General features: G+C 32.6%; 1 protein-coding gene across 6 annotated transcripts in view; it reads left to right on the top strand.

Annotated features, from left to right (window-relative positions):
* SNTG1 (syntrophin gamma 1) overlaps positions 1–18,542 on the top strand; it is an 818,827-nt gene that overhangs the window by 621,706 nt on the left and 178,579 nt on the right. For all 6 annotated transcript variants that reach the window (XM_077876979.1, XM_077876980.1, XM_077876977.1 and 3 more), the window contains 3 exons: positions 464–566; positions 5,468–5,550; positions 11,939–12,069. In XM_077876979.1, coding sequence (XP_077733105.1) covers positions 464–566; positions 5,468–5,550; positions 11,939–12,069 — 317 coding nt within the window. The remainder of the gene's footprint in view (positions 1–463; positions 567–5,467; positions 5,551–11,938; positions 12,070–18,542) is intronic.

The following is an 18,542-nucleotide window of genomic DNA, read 5'->3' as shown; positions in this document are numbered from 1 at the left end:
AAGTCTTGAATGAATTGGGCCAATTTTGTTTAATTTGGATTAGACCTTTCATTGACATACAGAGTCATTTATTTTTTATCTGTAGGTGGTATATAATACAGGTTCAATAAATACTATTAAGTTAATGACACAGTGGCTTGAGCACCACATCTTTCTGTAAATGTCATAATCTCTCATATTGCCTAATATAGACTATATACTAAGAGACCTCTATAAGTATTAATGGAAAATGATGACATTGTGAATGAACAGAGAGGACCACCAAATCGTGGGACGAGGAAGAAGTGATGGCTGTATTCCTACGATGTTACATAATTCATTCTTCCTATGTTTAATGAAATGTTCTGACCACTAAGGAAAAAAGAGAGGTGGAAAAGACAGCAAATCACTTCAAGGTTTTGCAATCATATAACATACTTTGTGACCACACAAGTAACTATTATTTCATTCTTTTTTATTTTAGGTTCAGGTGCTTCGGAATGCTGGAGAAGAAGTGACCCTAACAGTGTCATTTTTAAAAAGGGCACCTGCTTTCCTCAAACTCCCACTGAATGAAGATTGTGCATGTAAGCATTTATGAAGAATAGGTAAAATGCTCACATCATCATATTTACTTTCTAAACCATTATTTCCTGACAGTAATTGGTAATTTTCTTAAAGTTGAGATTTCTGCTTGAATACAAATATTTTTATATCACAAAACATTCTATGAATACTTATGCAAAGGGAGCAGATGTTATTTTTGTTTTAGAATGTACTCAGCACATTTACAGTTATTTGCTAACCTATAATTAGAGGCATAGTATTTATTGTAAAAATAGTATCACATCAACTACACACATTTTGTGTCTCTATTATATTTCATTCATAATAATTGATTAATATATTTTCTCTAACTATGAAATGATATACTTTCATTTGTCTACTTGACTTGCTAAACAAGCATTTACACGTAAGTTAGTCCTGCTGAGGCTAGGAAGATTGAAGGAAACCAGTTCATGTGGAAACTCATAAGAGTAACTTAAAAATCTCTGTATCGATTTATACATTAAGAAATAAAATAGGGCCGCCCCCGTGGCCCAGCGGTTTAGCACTGCCTTCAGCCTGGGGTGTGATTCTGGAGACCAGGGATCGAGTCCCACATCAGGCTCCTTGCATAGAGCCTGCTTCTCCCTCTGCCTGTGTCTCTGCCTCTCTCTCTCTCTCTCTCTCTCTCTCTCTGTCTCTCATGAATAAACATAAACATAAACAAAATCTTAAAAAAATATAATATCATCTAACACTTTTGCTAAAAATCAAAGAAGAATATATTTTTGAGACATAATTTGCATGTAATGAAATGCAAAGATCTTGAACGATTGGATTGGTTCTGACAAATGGACACATTTGCTTAATCCACATGCCTTTAAATCACAGAAAGTCTCCTCTGTGCCTCTTCCCAATAAATAACATCCTCAGAAACAGCCATTAATTTGATTTCTTAACATCAACATTTCTTCTCCTAAGACTTTTTTAGAATGGAATCATACTGTATTTACTCTTGTGTCTGGCTTCTTTCATAATGAAAAATCACTTATATATTTCAATTGTTTTTTTCTTTTACATTGCTGTGTTATATGCCATTAAATGAGTATGATGAAAGTTTGCTAATTGTTCTTCTATTGATGGATAACAGCGGTTTCCTGTAGTTTGCCACCATAGATACAGCTATTATGAACATTTTTGTAAAAGGTTCTTGAAAGTCTTCCAGTTTTATGTCACTACCGTAAGTACTTAGGAGTGGAATTGCAAAGTCACCAGGTAGATGTATAATTAACTTGTTACCTAACTGCCAAAAAATATTTCTAAAACGGACTATATTTCTAGACCTCTTACTCTCCACTCCAGCAATGTATGAGAGTTCTGGTTGCTCTGATTTATCACAATATTTTATGGTCACAGATTTTTTTTAAATTTTATTTATTTATCCATGAGAGACACACAGAGGAGAGGCAGAGACACAGGCAGAGGGAGAAGCAGCTTTCATACAGGGAGTCTGATGTGGGACCCAATCCCAGATCCCCAGGATCACGCCCTGGACTGAAGGTGGCGCTAAACTGCTGAGCCACCCGGGCTGCCCATTTTTTTTTTTTTTTTTTTTTTTAGATATTCTATCAAGTGTGCAGAGGCAGCTTGTTATAGTCAAAATTGCATTTCTGTGAAGACGACTAATTATGATCATCTCCTTATGGTGTATAATTTGCATATATCATTAGAGTTTATATATCTTATTTTGTAATGTGTCTGCTCATGTTTTGCCTATTTTTCTGTTAGTATGTCTTCATATTATTGTACTGCAGGAGTTTAAGATTATATTCTGTATACAATCATTGTTGGCTATATGTATTACAAAAATTTTCTCTCAGTCTATAAATACCGTATTTTAACTAAAACTGTCTTAAGTTTGCAGAAGCTTTTAATTTTGACGATATCTAATCTACCATTTTGTTGTTCTTTTGCATATGGTTATTTTTTTCTGTATCTTCTTTAAGAAATATTTGCCTACCCCAAAGTTGCAAAGAGATTCCCCTACATTTTTCCTAGAAGCTTTGTGTCATTGGCTTTTAAGTTTAAATTTAAAATCCATCTTATATTAATTACTTTTTATGTCTGAGCTAGGAATTTATAATCAAAAAGTTATTTTATTTCCATTAATTTTGGGGTTTGTTTTTCACCATAACTACCATGTTGATGACATAGGATAGGTTTTCCAATTTTGTGATTTTTCAGTATTATTAACTGTTCTAGGCTTTTTACATTGCTGTACATATTTTTGAAATAACACATGGATTTTTACAAAACCCAATTATGATTCTGATTTATAGATAATTTTGAGAATTAACACATTAACAACTTTAAATCTTTCAATCCATGAACATGATATAACTTTCCATTTATTTATGTTCTAATTTTCTCAGCAACATTTTAGTGCTTTCAGTGGGAAAGTCTTGCATATCTTTCATTACATTTATTTCTAGGAATTTTTTATTTTACCATAAATGGTATTTAAAAATAGTTGTTGTCCAGTTATTGTTGCTAACACATAGACATAGTTTATTTTTATACATGCACATATTCTGCATCTATTAGTTCTGTAGGATTTCTGGTATATTTTTTAAGGCTCTCTAATTATATTATCTGTAAATAATGAATTCTGCTTCTTTCTTTCCAATCTATATTTTTAAAATTCCTTTTTCTTGCCTATTGCAATGGCTAGGACTTCCAGAAAATGTTATACAAAGTATTAAGAATAAACATCCTTCTCTTGCTCAAAACATTAGAGGAGAAATTTCCAGTTTTTTTTATCACTAAATATGATATTAGCTCTAAGTACTCACACATGCCCTTTATTAGGTTGAGGTACTGTTCTTTTATTCCTGGGTTACTGTGCATTTTTCTTGTTTTTCTTTTTAACATAAGGAGATGTTCAATTGTCACATTTTTTTTATATTCATTGAGATATATTTTTAATCTTTTTAAAATTCTGCTCATACGGTGAATTTTTAAATATTTATTTTGAATGCCAAATTAAACTTGTATTCCTAAGATAAACACCACATGATCATGAAATGTTAAAGTATATTTAATATATTACTGCTTTCAATTTGCTAATATATTAAGACTTTGTAAAAAATATGTTCATGATGGATATCCATATGTACATTTTTGTGATGTGTTAGTGGGATTTTGGTACCTGAGTTTTTGATGTCTTCATGTAACGTGAAGAATCACAACCCGTCCTTTATCTTCATAAAGAATTTTCTTACCAGTAATACTATATTCTTCTTAAATAATTTAATAAATTCACCAAAAAGGCCACTTGACCCTAGAATTATAGTTTTTATTTTGTATGAATTAATCTCTTGAATTCTTATAGGATTTTTCTGATACTTTTCTTCTTCTTTTATAAGTTTTGGTAAAGTGTTTTTCAAGATTTTTTCCATTTTAAGTTATGAATTTATTTGCATGAAATTATTCATCATATCCTTTAATTATTCCTTTTGATGTTTGTTGGCTTGCAGTAATAGTATCTTCACATTCTTGATATTAATAACTTGTGTTTTCACACTCTGTTGCTACATCATTTTTGCTATGTGTTTTACTAATCTTTCCAAAGAACCTATTTCTCTCTTGGCTAATTTTGTCTATAATTTTGTTCCAATCTTACTATTCTCAACTTTTATTTTTATTATTTTCTATCTTCTACTTACTTTGATTTAATTGGCTCTTTCATATCTAACTTCTTAAAAAGAAAGCATAGATCACTGAACTTGTATCTTTTTCCTATGCATACATTTAAATCTTTGAATTTCACTCAAAAGACTGCTTGGATCTGTCACAGAATCTGACATATAATTTCATTCTGTTAAAAGTGGATATAAATTTTAAAGTAAAAAAAAATTTAAGTAATGTGTTTATCCATTAAAATGTTGTCTCATAAGATACAATGCAGATAAATATCAAAATAAAAATTAGCTAAAACAAAGTATGAAATTGTTAAGATTTAAAAAGTGGAAAAACTGTATTCATGCTAGTTTGGTAGAGAGACCTGCAATCCCCTTCTTAGAGACAGGAAAGCTATGGAACTTTAAAGTGATAAAAAAGAACAAAATTATTTGGTTTTTTTTTTCAACACATTAATATTAGGAGTGTTACTTATGATCTCTGATGTTTGAATATAAGTATAATATTTCAAGTAAAAAATGGGAGTCAATTATATTAATAGTGCATATTTGTCAACATTAACACCTTCAATATATACAATGTTTTCCCAAAAAAACAATCAAAAATTTTAAAAATGTATTCTAATCTTAACTGTAAAAATTTCTGAATTGTGAAATCTCGGTTTAAGACATACATTACTCATATTTAGAGAAAGATATTAGTAGGCTTCTCATGAGAATCTGATATGAAGTTTTTTAGTTTGTTTCACCAATTTAGATAGCATCAGTGAGGGTACTTCCAATTATAACATATACCAAGAGCATTTATAAAGAAAGATCCCATGCAAACTTATTTTGCATCATGGAAAATTATGGTATCTAAAAATATAACTTGCTGGTAGGTTGAAACATAATGATAAATAGAATTATGTAGACAACCCAAATCCTGCACCGTTATAATTATGGATCATAAGTGTAGGTCACTTTGGATAATGAAATGAAATAATAATTTTATAAGGTTATATGTTTTAATAATAAAGCCTTGCAATATTTCTGAAATCAAAGATAAATACATGAGTCTCTTTCGGGGTCTCACTTACCTTATTTGGCAAAACTCTGGCTTTGATATAAGTGAAATAATAATTTATTTTACTACCTGATTTTCTTGACATTACTGAGTATATGGAAATATATAATGTAGAATGCATCAACTAGAATATTTGGGTGTTCTAACCTTTCGGGTGTTGTGATATTTTTCCTTGCAGGTGCTCCAAGTGACCAGAGCAGTGGCACCTCCTCACCTCTTTGTGACAGTGGCTTGCATCTCAACTATCATCCCAACAATACAGTAAGATGATCAAAGCATGGTTCAGATTAATAAGGACATAACACAAAGAAAGCAGAAAGAGTAAAGTATATATATGTGTGTATATATATATATATATACACACGTATAATATGTATGATCATATAATATATATGTGCATATAGATGTATATTCATAGTCTGCAAAAACTGCTAATAAATCTCATTGCTCTGATACAGTTGAAATACTTGTTTGCTTCATCCTTTTTGTTTGTTTGTTTTTATTTTTTTTTGTATGTGTGTATTTATTTATTTATTTATTTATTTATTTATTTTGCTTCATCCTTTAAGAGTTAGTAGTTAAAATGAGCCAGGAAGGAAAAAATACATAGGTCAGTTATTTTTTAATGTCATTTTTATCCTTATAGGTCTGCATTAGGCCTTATGTTAAGCTATAGCGACTTTGTGAGATCACACATAATATCATATAATCACCTTATAATAGTGCATAGTGTATTTAACTTCATGCTTTATGTGATTTGACATGATTTTTGTCATTTTTCTTTTGAAATCATTTAGCTGGAAGTAGGTATCTAATATTCCATTTGGTAGGATTTCTTAACAATCTGCAGGCATACCAGAAAACAATCTCACCCACAAAGTGAGAATAATCTAATATCATGTTAAAATGTCACAAATGTTAAACTATGCATACATTTAATCATTGATAAAATTGGCATGCTTGTTTTTTTAAACATTTAATAAAATGTTAAAGTTTCTTTTCCACTTGAAATTTTGAGTAAACAAGTTTTTGTTTCTTGGATTTCTGTTTATAAATATGCTTGAAACTCCTTATATTTCATCCTCTAAAACACTCACACATGCTAAAGACAAAACAGTTCTCTCAGGTTATATGTGAGTCTAACAAATTTCCCCTGGGATCACAAAGAAGAAGAGTACAGTTAAGTAGAATTTTATTTTTCTATTCCACGTCTTAAGATATAAAACATATATAGCTTCTAACTTGTAAAATTCATCTTTCATTTGAAATTCTTTTTTTTTTTTTTTTTTCTCTTTTTTTTTTTTTTTTTTTATTGGTGTTCAATTTACTAACATACAGAATAACACCCAGTGCCCGTCACCCATTCACTCCCACCCCCCGCCCTCCTCCCCTTCTACCACCCCTAGTTCGTTTCCCAGAGTTAGCAGTCTTTATGTTCTGTCTCCCTTTCTGATATTTCCCACACATTTCTTCTCCCTTCCCTTATTTTCCCTTTCACTATTATTTATATTCCCCAAATGAATGAGAACATATAATGTTTGTCCTTCTCCGACTGACTTACTTCACTCAGCATAATACCCTCCAGTTCCATCCACGTTGAAGCAAATGGTGGGTATTTGTCATTTCTAATAGCTGAGTAATATTCCATTGTATACATAAACCACATCTTCTTTATCCATTCATCTTTCGTTGGACACCGAGGCTCCTTCCACAGTTTGGCTATCGTGGCCATTGCTGCTAGAAACATCGGGGTGCAGGTGTCCCAGCGTTTCATTGCATTTGTATCTTTGGGGTAAATCCCCAACAGTGCAATTGCTGGGTCGTAGGGCAGGTATATTTTTAACTGTTTGAGGAACCTCCACACAGTTTTCCACAGTGGCTGCACCAGTTCACATTCCCACCAACAGTGCAAGAGGGTTCCCTTTTCTCCACATCCTCTCCAACATTTGTTGTTTCCTGCCTTGTTAATTTTTCCCATTCTCACTGGTGTGAGGTGGTATCTCATTGTGGTTTTGATTTGTATTTCCCTGATGGCAAGTGATGCAGAGCATTTTCTCATGTGCATGTTGGCCATGTCTATGTCTTCTTCTGTGAGATTTCTGTTCATGTCTTTTGCCCATTTCATGATTGGATTGTTTGTTTCTTTGGTGTTGAGTTTAATAAGTTCTTTATAGATCTTGGAAACTAGCCCTTTATCTGATATGTCATTTGCAAATATCTTCTCCCATTCTGTAGGTTGTCTTTGAGTTTTGTTGACTGTATCCTTTGCTGTGCAAAAGCTTCTTATCTTGATGAAGTCCCAATAGTTCATTTTTGCTTTTGTTTCTTTTGCCTTCGTGGATGTATCTTGCAAGAAGTTACTATGGCCGAGTTCAAAAAGGGTGTTGCCTGTGTTCTTCTCTAGGATTTTGATGGAATCTTGCCTCACATTTAGATCTTTCATCCATTTTGAGTTTATCTTTGTGTATGGTGAAAGAGAGTGGTCTAGTTTCATTCTTCTGCATGTGGATGTCCAATTTTCCCAGCACCATTTATTGAAGAGACTGTCTTTCTTCCAATGGATAGTCTTTCCTCCTTTATCGAATATTAGTTGCCCATAAAGTTCAGGGTCCACTTCTGGATTCTCTATTCTGTTCCACTGATCTATGTGTCTGTTTTTGTGCCAGTACCACACTGTCTTGATGACCACAGCTTTGTAGTACAACCTGAAATCTGGCATTGTGATGCCCCCAGATATGGTTTTCTTTTTTAAAATTCCCCTGGCTATTCGGGGTCTCTTCTGATTCCACACAAATCTTAAAATAATTTGTTCTAACTCTCTGAAGAAAGTCCATGGTATTTTGATAGGGATTGCATTAAACGTGTATATTGCCCTGGGTAACATTGACATTTTCACAATATTAATTCTGCCAATCCATGAGCATGGAATATTTTTCCATCTCTTTGTGTCTTCCTCAATTTCTTTCAGAAGTGTTCTATAGTTTTGAGGGTATAGATCCTTTACATCTTTGGTGAGGTTTATTCCTAGGTATCTTATGCTTTTGGGTGCAATTGTAAATGGGGTTGACTCCTTAACATAATTGTGGCATTTTACTTAAAGTACTCCTTTTGAGTATCTCCAGCCTTCATTGTACCTCACTGCACCAGTTCTATTCTTTACCTGTGTGCCTTAAGTACCTACATCCTTTTAAATATTATTATTTATTTGTTCCCAAAGAGGAATCCTTGGCAAGACCAAAGGTTATCTCTGCCTGCATACACCAACCACCTCCTGGTGTACTTCATCTGATCTTTTTTATTTTTGTTCCCAAAGAAATAATTGTCACATTATAGATAATATTTAAAACACTGATCATCAGAAGATGGCAAGATTGGAGTGGCTTAAATATCCTAATGAATCAATGAATATATACATTCTATGTTGCCATTAGCAATTCTAATTCTAATTCTAATTCTAATTCTAATTCTAATTCTAATTCTAATTCTAATTCTAATTCTATTTTACAGACTTTTTACAATCTCCAACCAAATCTTTACCTATTACTTCAGAAACCGCTCACCTTCTTTCCTTACAACCTAGATGCTCTTGATGCTTTCCATGTCCTACCAGGCCCTTTACTGGGCTGGAGCAACTACCCCCAGCTGCTGTGAAAGCTCTTCTCCCCAACCCACTCCATTCACTGCTGACTTTCTTAGAGCCTGGGCCTGAGAATCTGGAATCACTACACCCTCCCAGGGTATGGCTGTAGCCAACAAATTGAGGACTTCAAGAGCCCACATCTCTGGCAAGGTTGTTACCTGTCTCATCCATTGCTTCCCTCAGTCCTCACAGGTTTTTCCTAAGAACTTTCCCTTCACATACCATTGACTCAAAAGTTCCCATCTCAGCTCTGTTCCTCAGACAGGAAGGAAGAGCTCTTTTACTTCAGAGTGGGAAGCTGTTTTATTCTAATTCTTGTCTATTACCTGTAGACTCCTCTATAATAATGAGAAGTAGAGAAGTGAGCATGGAAGGGCTATGGCTAAGAATCAGTCTGGCTTTTTAACTCATCTGGTTGACATACTAAAATATCCGTGGATTTAATTTCATAAACCATGCTTCTATGTTGTTGCTTATTATCATGTTCTCCTTTAGAAAGATATAATTAAGCAATAAAATTACTGAGTGATTCTACAACATGACTGTTCCAAGTAAATCCCTCTAATATAAATTTTTTAAAAACAATTGTAAATTTCCCTTATAGGATTTATGTCTTTCCATTTTCAAGAGGGATTTTTATTTTCATTTTTAGCTTTAAGATTGAACATTATTTTGACGAATTCTGAAGGTATTAAGTGCAGAGTAATGCATGATACTTATCACGATTTTAGAGAATAAGAACAAAGACGTATAAATTGAAATAAAGTATATTAAAAATATTTTAAATGGTGAAATAATCAGGATAAAAACCTGAATTATTCTTTGCATAGTTTCACGTCTGATTGTGAATGGTAAATGTTGTGCTATGATAGATATGGTCCTAGAATCATAAAGATGTAGGTCTGGGTACGCCTGGGTGGCTCAGTGGTTGAGCATCTGCTTTCAGCTCAGCGTGTGATCCTGGGGTCCTGGAATTGAGTCCCACATTGGGTTCGCCACGGGGAGCCCGCTTCTCCCTCTGCTTATGTCTCTGCCTCTCTCTGCCTTAGTCTTTCATGAATAAATAAATAAAATCTTTAAAAAAATATGTAGATCTGAGTGAATCTGCCTGACACTGACATTTGCAGGCTGGCTGACTTGAACCAATTATTTACTGTAAAATTTCTCAGGAGAGAACCATGTGTACTGGGGCCCTTTGAGTTGGTTCTAGACATACACTGATGTGTGCTTAATAGTTATAGGGCAGCTTAGTGGCATCCACGACACTTGAACTTGCTCCAGTCTGTTCTGGTCATAGAAACTTAGTTTGTTTACCCTAGTGCATCACTCAGGATTGTTGTTTTTTAAGTACCCTCATGCAGAAAAGGTGGGGAAGCAATCATTTACTGCACCTAAAAAAGTTTTAGGTTTTTCTTTTGTGAGAGGAAGCCTTGTGACAAGCCTTATCTTTGGACATGAGCATAATAAAGAGCAGAGAGTTTAAATTGTCCCTAGGTTAAAGGACTAGTCAGTTGGGAAATTGACATTTTTTAACACAGATGGTCTGATTCTGATTCTTTACCCTGTGGTACTGTCACCTAATTGATGCCATTTCATTGTGTTGACCATCTATAACATGTGATATTAAGGCTAGAAGAAAAATTAATATGAAACCTATGTCTGCGCCTTTGCAATCACCAGATAAGCATGAAAGGCATCCTTGTTGCATCAAAAGCTAGGTGTCTTGGAGACCAATCACCAGTAGGGGCCCCTCACTAGATGGTCTTAGCAAGTCTGCTCCTGCCTTCCTACTCTGCCTGGTATTCTCAACAACTGGAAGGATTTAGTAGATTTTTATTAGCACAGTTGGTACCACTTAACATAATAATGCCAAAGAGCACTCAACTTTTAGTGAAAATAATGGAAGTTTTTTCCCCTAAGCAATTTTGAAGAAATTAATACCTTAAAGAAAATGTTAGGGATGCTACCTGGCTCAGTCGGTAAAGCATGTGATTCTTGATTTCAAGGCTGTGGGTTCAGGTCCCATGTTTGGTATAGAAATTACTAAAATCCTTAAAAATAGAAAATGTTAATAATAATATTGAGACTAATGGAGTTTCAACATCTAGACTAAAATAGGATCTCCTTCTAACATCATCACTCAAAAATTATAAAATCTATAGAATATAAAGAAATCAAATTGTGACTTGGCCCCTTACAATCCCTGGAAACTTAAATAAAACATTTTTACATGTACTACTGCCAGGAAGAGATATTTAGGTAAAGCTGAAATAATGAAAGAAGTGTGAATCATCATCAAGTGTGAAAAGCTCAAATTTTATTCAAATCTGTCTCTTCTTTTTTTTTTTTTTTTTGTCTCTTCTAAATTTAAGGAAAAAGACCCAAACTTCTAATGAAAGTTAAAATACATGTAATTTTAAACCAGCACTGGTTGATTTAACATGACTTTAAAACAATGTAAGAAAATACAAACGTTATATAAACATAAAGTTAAAACAATGGACACAGATTTCCTTAAAAAGTTTTTTAAAAATGTTTTATAAGAATATACATTCTATTCAAAAATATTTACCAGTAACAGATAAATCACAAGCACTTGTATAATATTGTTTAGTGCTTAGCAGATACTCAGAAAATGTTGGCTGATGGAAAGAACTACAACTTATTTTTATATTTGTCACTTACTACTTCATTACAGTTACAGCTTGCCCCATATTTCCTGTTCCTGAATGAATTCAGTTCTGTTATTGTTCTATTTTTTTCTCCCTTCTCCCCACTCCATTTTTTTTCATATGCTTTCTCTACCATTCTTAATCTTAATGGTTCCCTCCTTACTTTCCTATAGAATTTTGTGGCAATGAATATGGATCCCTTTTTGAGGCAGTCTATAAATGTCTTTTGATTATTTTGGGGAAAAAAATGATCCCCCAAATGAAAAGTATTTGTGACAAAGGAACTCAAAACACAGAACTGAAAAAAAGAATATTGATTTGTTTGTATTCTTTTCAGGACACATTGTCATGTTCTTCATGGCCAACATCTCCAGGCTTGAGATGGGAAAAGCGATGGTGTGACCTTAGGCTGATCCCGCTGCTTCATTCACGTTTCTCTCAGTATGTTCCTGGGACGGATTTGAGTCGGTGAGTTCATGCTAATAGGGTCTGATTTTCTGTACATTGCACAGAGGCCTGCAACCAAATTTTGAACATAATATGCTTTTTATTCTCAGCATATTTCTAATAGTAGAAAGAAGAACTATGAAAAAATAGTATAACACAGTAAAACATTTATGAATCTGATGACACAAACCTTAAGTTAAAGCCCTGACTGTACTAATTTGCTATAATACATTCAGTGTCTTTAGTAGATACAGTTTTATTGTGATTACTTTTACCTCTTATCTTAGTTTTAGTAAGTTGCTTTTTCTCAAGGAAATTATACAGTTTATTTAAATAGCAAACTTTATTTTCATGTACTTGGTAATATTCTCATATTATCTTTTTAAATAAGTGTGAATCATTAGTGATGTCCTGAAGCTCTTCATTATGTGTATGTTTTATAAATTATGAATTTCTGCTTTATTCTTGATTGTTTTCATTCTTAAATTCTTTGGCTTGACTTTTTGTTCTTATAGTTCCTTGAGATTGATATTCTAAGTATCCTAAAACTTCTCTGTAACAAGTGGTATTGTAAATATTTTAGGCTTTGTGAGCCTATTGTCTCTGTCACAATTATTGAATTATTCTGCCTTTGTTTCATGAAAATGGCCATAGACAATATGTAAATGAATGAATATAGCTGTGTTCTAATAAAACTTTATTTATAAAAACATGTCAGGTGAGATGTGGTCTGTAGGCCATATTTTGCCAACTTTTGGTTTGATCATTGATTTTTCAGACATCCTTTGCTAATATGTGTAGTCAGAACTGCATTTCCAACAAAGTCTGCTTTAGCTATACCCAGAAATTCAGGATTATATCTTGATTTATTTACATAGTGTTTGAGTATATCATTTGATATAGTTTTCTGAGTGGCTGCTCAAGACACTACAATATACATACATATCTTATCACACTGCTGGTATTGATGTTTTATCACTAAATGAAGTATAGAAACATTACTTTCATTTAGATTCCTTAATCCTCCCTTACTTTTTAAGTATAATTATCTTAATTTCTTCTACATATATCAAGCACCCTATCAGGTGGTATTATGATTTTCGTTTTTCTCTCCTTCTGTCACTTTGTTAATACAATGTTAGCTCTTATATTATTCTTGCACATATCCCTGAAAATTTATACTTGTGTTTTTCAGTTTTCCTTCTGCTATAAGACTGAGTAAATTCTATTGATCTATCTTCAAGTTCTCAGATTTTATCTTTTCTTGTTTCCATTCTGTTGCTGAGCCCATTTAGCATGATTTTATTTATTTTGTTGATATGTTTTTCAGTTCTGTCATGTCCAGAATGTGGTAGAAGCTCAGCTCTCCATAGTGAGATCCTGCTGTCAGGGAAGAGGAGATGGAGGGAAAGCTAAGAGCAAGGATTTCCACCTCCCATCACCTCACTTCACCTTGGTGATGACAGGTGGGAGTGGAGGTAGAGCTTCCTGCTAAGCCATGGTGGTTAGCATGGGAGGAGAGGCAGAGTACTGACTAAGTCCATCTCATACCACCTCACTCAGTTTAATTGCTGCAGGGTGAGAATTGGGGGTTAAGCTTCCCACTAGACTTTACTGCCATTACCCCAAGGGGAAAGGGAATACTGCCTGCTTCTAGGTGGGGGATGGAGGATCAGCTTCCTGCTTGGCCCCTTGAACACCACTAGACAAGGGAATCAGAGGATGTGTGAAAGATTATTCCCCTGCTTGACCTGGCTGAACCCTGGGGGAAGGGGATAGTGGTTCCATTGATGCTTGATTGGATAAGTACAAGTTTCCAAAAAAGATTGAATGTGGTTAGTCGACTTATTTCCTAGTCCATTAGGGAGAACAACATTTCTTGGAACCCCCCCTTTTTTTGTCTTGCTGTTAGTGATTCTGAGTTGCAGACTTCTAGAGCACAGTGTCTAGGATGTATGGAAGGCAATAAGTAAACCCATAAGACTTACTACCTTGTCATTCCTCAAGTCCAAAAATCTCTAGGCAATTAGCCTTGTTTTTTTACTTTCAAGCGTTATCTATACCTGTTGTTGGATTATGTCCAAGGTTCATTAGTTGCCTTGGGGAGCATTTGAGAGGAATTGGACTACTCTTTCTTAGCCAGAATTGGAAGTCCACAAAAATTGATATTCATGAGGTTTTTAAAAAGTATTTATTTAATTATATTTTCTAATTTTTGTTATAATTACTTCTTTGACTCAAGGACTATATAAAAGTATATTGCAGAATTTCAAAAATATTTTGGGATTTTTCTAATTGTCTCTTTTGTTGTTGCTTTCTAGTATAATTTCATGCAAAATAATTTCAAGCCTTTGATACTTGTTGAGACTTAATTTCATCCAGTGTATGAATAGTTCCAAATGTTCCATATGCATTTAAGAGTATTGTCATTTTCTTTAGTGAGGTATCATACATATTTCAACTAGATTATATTTGTTCATTAAGTATTCTAAACCTCTGTATCATTATTGGTATTTTTGTTTATTGTATGAGATATTGAGAAAGGTGCTTTTCAGTCTCCTACTATGATAGTGACTTTGTGTGTTTCTCCTTGTAGTGTGTCAATATTTGCTGTATACATTTAATTTTATATTATTGGATATAAATAAATTTATAGATTTATGACTTTTTTATGTATAACCTACTTATCATTATGAAATGTTCTATATCTCTGAAATTGTTTCTTGCTTTTGAGAATTACACCAAATATCTATTAGCTAATATTTACATTATATATTCTTTTATCCATGTCTTTCAACTTTTATTAGTCTTACTCTACAAAATGTGTCTTCTCTGAGCTAAATCTATTTTTCTTTTATTTCTCTTTTTACATCCAAAATAACTTAATCTTAATCTTCCACTTGGATTATTTAGTCTAGTACTTGTAATTACTATTATACTTGGGATTATATCTATCATCTTAGTATTTTTTTCTATTCAACACTTTAGGTTTTTGTTTTTTACAATTAAATATTTTATCTTGAGATAATTGTATTTTCACATGCAATTGTAAGAAATAATATAAAGATTCTGATTACCCCTTATCCATTTCCCAAATGGTAACTTCTTACAAAACTATAGTACCATACCACATTCAGGAAATAGATAAGAGTGGATTTCACCACTCATTCAGATTTCATATGTGTGAATGTGTGAGTGTATAGTTGTATAGAATTTTTTCTCGTATTCACAGTCTTTTATCCACCATCACAATCACAAGCAAGAACAGTTTCATGAAAACCATAAGAACCTTCCAGTTGCCCTTCTATAACCATTCCAATATCCTTCCCCTCCAGCATGTATGTCCCTGACCTCTGACAATTTATTAATTTTTTCTTCATCTCTATTATTATGTCATTTTAAGAATACTATATAAATGAAATCTTACATTATGTAACCTTAATGGATTGAATTTTCTTTTTTTTTTGGATTGAATTTTCTTACTCAGCATAATTCTCTAATAATTCTTCCAAGTAGTTGCATTTTTCAATTGTCCATTGTTTTTAAATTTCTAATAGCATTCCATGGTACGGATATACCACATTAAAAATATTCACCCCTTGAAGGATATCTAGGTTGTTCCAGTTCGGGACTATTTTAAATTAAGATGCTATGAAAATTTATGTATGTTTTTACATGAATATACTCTTTCATTTTTTTGGTTAAATGCTCAAGAGCTCAATTGTTGAGTTGTATGCTAATGACATATTTACTTTTGTAAGAAACAGGTATACTGTTTTTTAGAGTGGTTGTACAATTCTACATTCCAACCAGCATTGTATGAGTGATCCAGTTTCTCTACATCTTTGGCAGTATTTGGTGTCATTGCTGTCTTTTTAGTCTACATTCTGATAGGTATTTAGCAATATATTATTGTGACCTGAATTTGTGTATCCTAATGATATTAAACATCTTTTCATGTGCTTCTTTGTCACACAAAATCCTTTTTGGTGAAATTTTTTTTATTATATTATAATTAACTTATTTTTTGTTTTTTTGTTTATTTTTACTATTGAGATTTGAGAATTTTATTTACATTCAAGCTAAAGTTCTATATCTCAAAACATTGTTTTTTTGTATTTTTGTATTTTATTTCCCTTAATTTGTTAAGGTGTTTTTGACAATAATTAAAAATTATTGTTTTTATTTCCTTTTATATACATATATATAATATATATATTTAAGTTTATACTTTTTTGTTTGTTCTAGTTATTACCTAAACATTATACCATATGTCTTAGTCCATAAGTCCATAAGTCCTAAGACTAAGGAAAGACTGAGACTAAGTCCATTCAGACTGCGATAACAAAATGGGTCATTTATAAACAACAGAAATTTATTTCTTATAGTTCTGGATGCTGGAAGTCCAAGATTAAGATACTATGATGGTAGAGTTCTCTGATGAAAGTGATCTTCCTTATTCATATCAGTCGTCTTCTCTCTATGTCCATATAAAGTGGAAAGGCTAAGGATTTCTCTAAATCTCTTTTATAATACACTAATCCCAATCATGAAAGCTCCACTTTCATGATTTAAGCATCTCCCAAAATTTCCACCTATTATTGCTCTCATGTTGGTCATTAAGATTTCAATATATAAATTTTGGGGGTGAGGGCAGCGGGGAGATAAACACTCAGATGATAGCATCATACAATTTAATACAATTTACTAATGTTGTCTTTTCAGAAAATGCTAGAAACTCAGAATGCTTTAATTCTTTTATTCCTTTCTATCTTTGGACATATTTCTGATATGATAATAATTATATATGTATTTTAAATTCCTCAAGAAATTATGTTATTTTCATATAACTCTTCATATATATCCCACATTTAATCTTCCTGTTTTTCTTTCTTTCTTTTGGTTTTATTTTCTTCCACTTTCAGAACTCTCTTAATAATTTTATTAACAACATTTTTAAATGCATATATTTGTTTTCTTTTTACTTAAAAAAAATTACACAGGCAGATGATGTAGAATCACTTAGTTAAAACAATTTATGAGAAAAAAGAAATTGTTTGCATGAGTCCAGATGACTCCCCACATTTTTATTTTTATGGCACAGCAATACATCAACAGCTTTTAGCAATTGAATTAATTACACTCAATAAATATTACAGTAATAAGCAGTTATAAACATAGCACTATTCAGAGTGGATTGCACAGCAATTCAGATTCAAGAGCTAATTTATTGTTCATTCATTCACTCAATAAATATTGATTTAATGTCTGTAAGTAGGAGGTGTTGTGTTTGGTTCTTTCCCTGAAAGAGCTTAAAGGACAGAGGCAGTTGCATCAGTGAGGAGAAATAAATAAATAAATAAACGGATAAATTACTGGCCCATGATGGCAAATATAGGAAATTACTTATGTTGGTTTCAAAACCTAGGATGTTATTCTTTGGTTGGTTTTCACAAGGCCTGTAATTTTAATTTTAGTGATAAATTACCTCTCATATTTAATTGCAACAAAGATATGTTATTGTCATATACTATTGTGTAGGTATGAATTTAAACATCACAATATTTTTTTCAGTGATAGAAGTTTATGTTCATCTATGATAATGACCTTGATTTAGAAATATATATCGAATTTCAATTCTGAAGTGTCATATTATTGCAGAGCATTGAAGTGTTAGGTTATTAGAATGGGAGTAGAGATTGTGGGAATTTTGGCTATTTTTTAATTGCTAAGCTTAATTTTCCCTATATGAAAAATGAATATTAAAACGTTATATGTATAATTGAGTAGTGGTATCACCTACTGCATGCTTTTCAAACAGTATGAAAATCAGTAGTGTTGAAATAAAATCTACTGATTTGCACTATTACTTTTAGAAAATTCCAATGACAGCAGAATCCCTAGTGCCTTTCCAAGAGTGCTCAGCCTTTTTCTCCTGAGGTGAGGACATATGAATTGGTTTTTTTTTTTTTTTTTTTTTGGCACCTGTGGATGAAGTTTAATACCTGAACAGAGAGCAAGAAGGATGGTGATTGTGAGAAATGGAGAATATTGTAAAATGAATTCTAATGATGGAGACAAATATGAATCTAACTCATAAGAAACACTCAATTCATTGTTGCTCATTGAAGAATGGGACTTTTTAGAAATGTATAGTTTGGGGGATCCCAGGAGGAAGTAAAACAGGTGATAGTATGAAATAGAAAAGGAGTAAGTAGGTGGGGGAGAAAGACTGACTATAATCCTATAAAAACGGAATCTATTGTAAGCAGGGTTTAAGGTGAAGAAAGTAGTTGATTGTATCAACTACAGAAAAGAAATACTGAAAGGACTCAGAAACCCATTAATTTTGGAGTGACAGGGTACGATAATTTTTGGAGTGAATTAAATTGATAAATAGTTGGTTATAAGAAGAATATTGACAGGGGTGCCTTGGTGGCTCAGTTGATTAAGCATCTGACTCTTGATTTCAGCTCAGATCATGTTCTCAGGGT

This window comes from Canis aureus, chromosome 28 (assembly GCF_053574225.1).
Source record: "Canis aureus isolate CA01 chromosome 28, VMU_Caureus_v.1.0, whole genome shotgun sequence".
Classification (NCBI taxonomy): Eukaryota; Metazoa; Chordata; class Mammalia; order Carnivora; family Canidae; genus Canis; species Canis aureus.
Note: the sequence above shows the minus strand (reverse complement) of the source record. Positions and strands in the feature narration are given on the sequence as shown.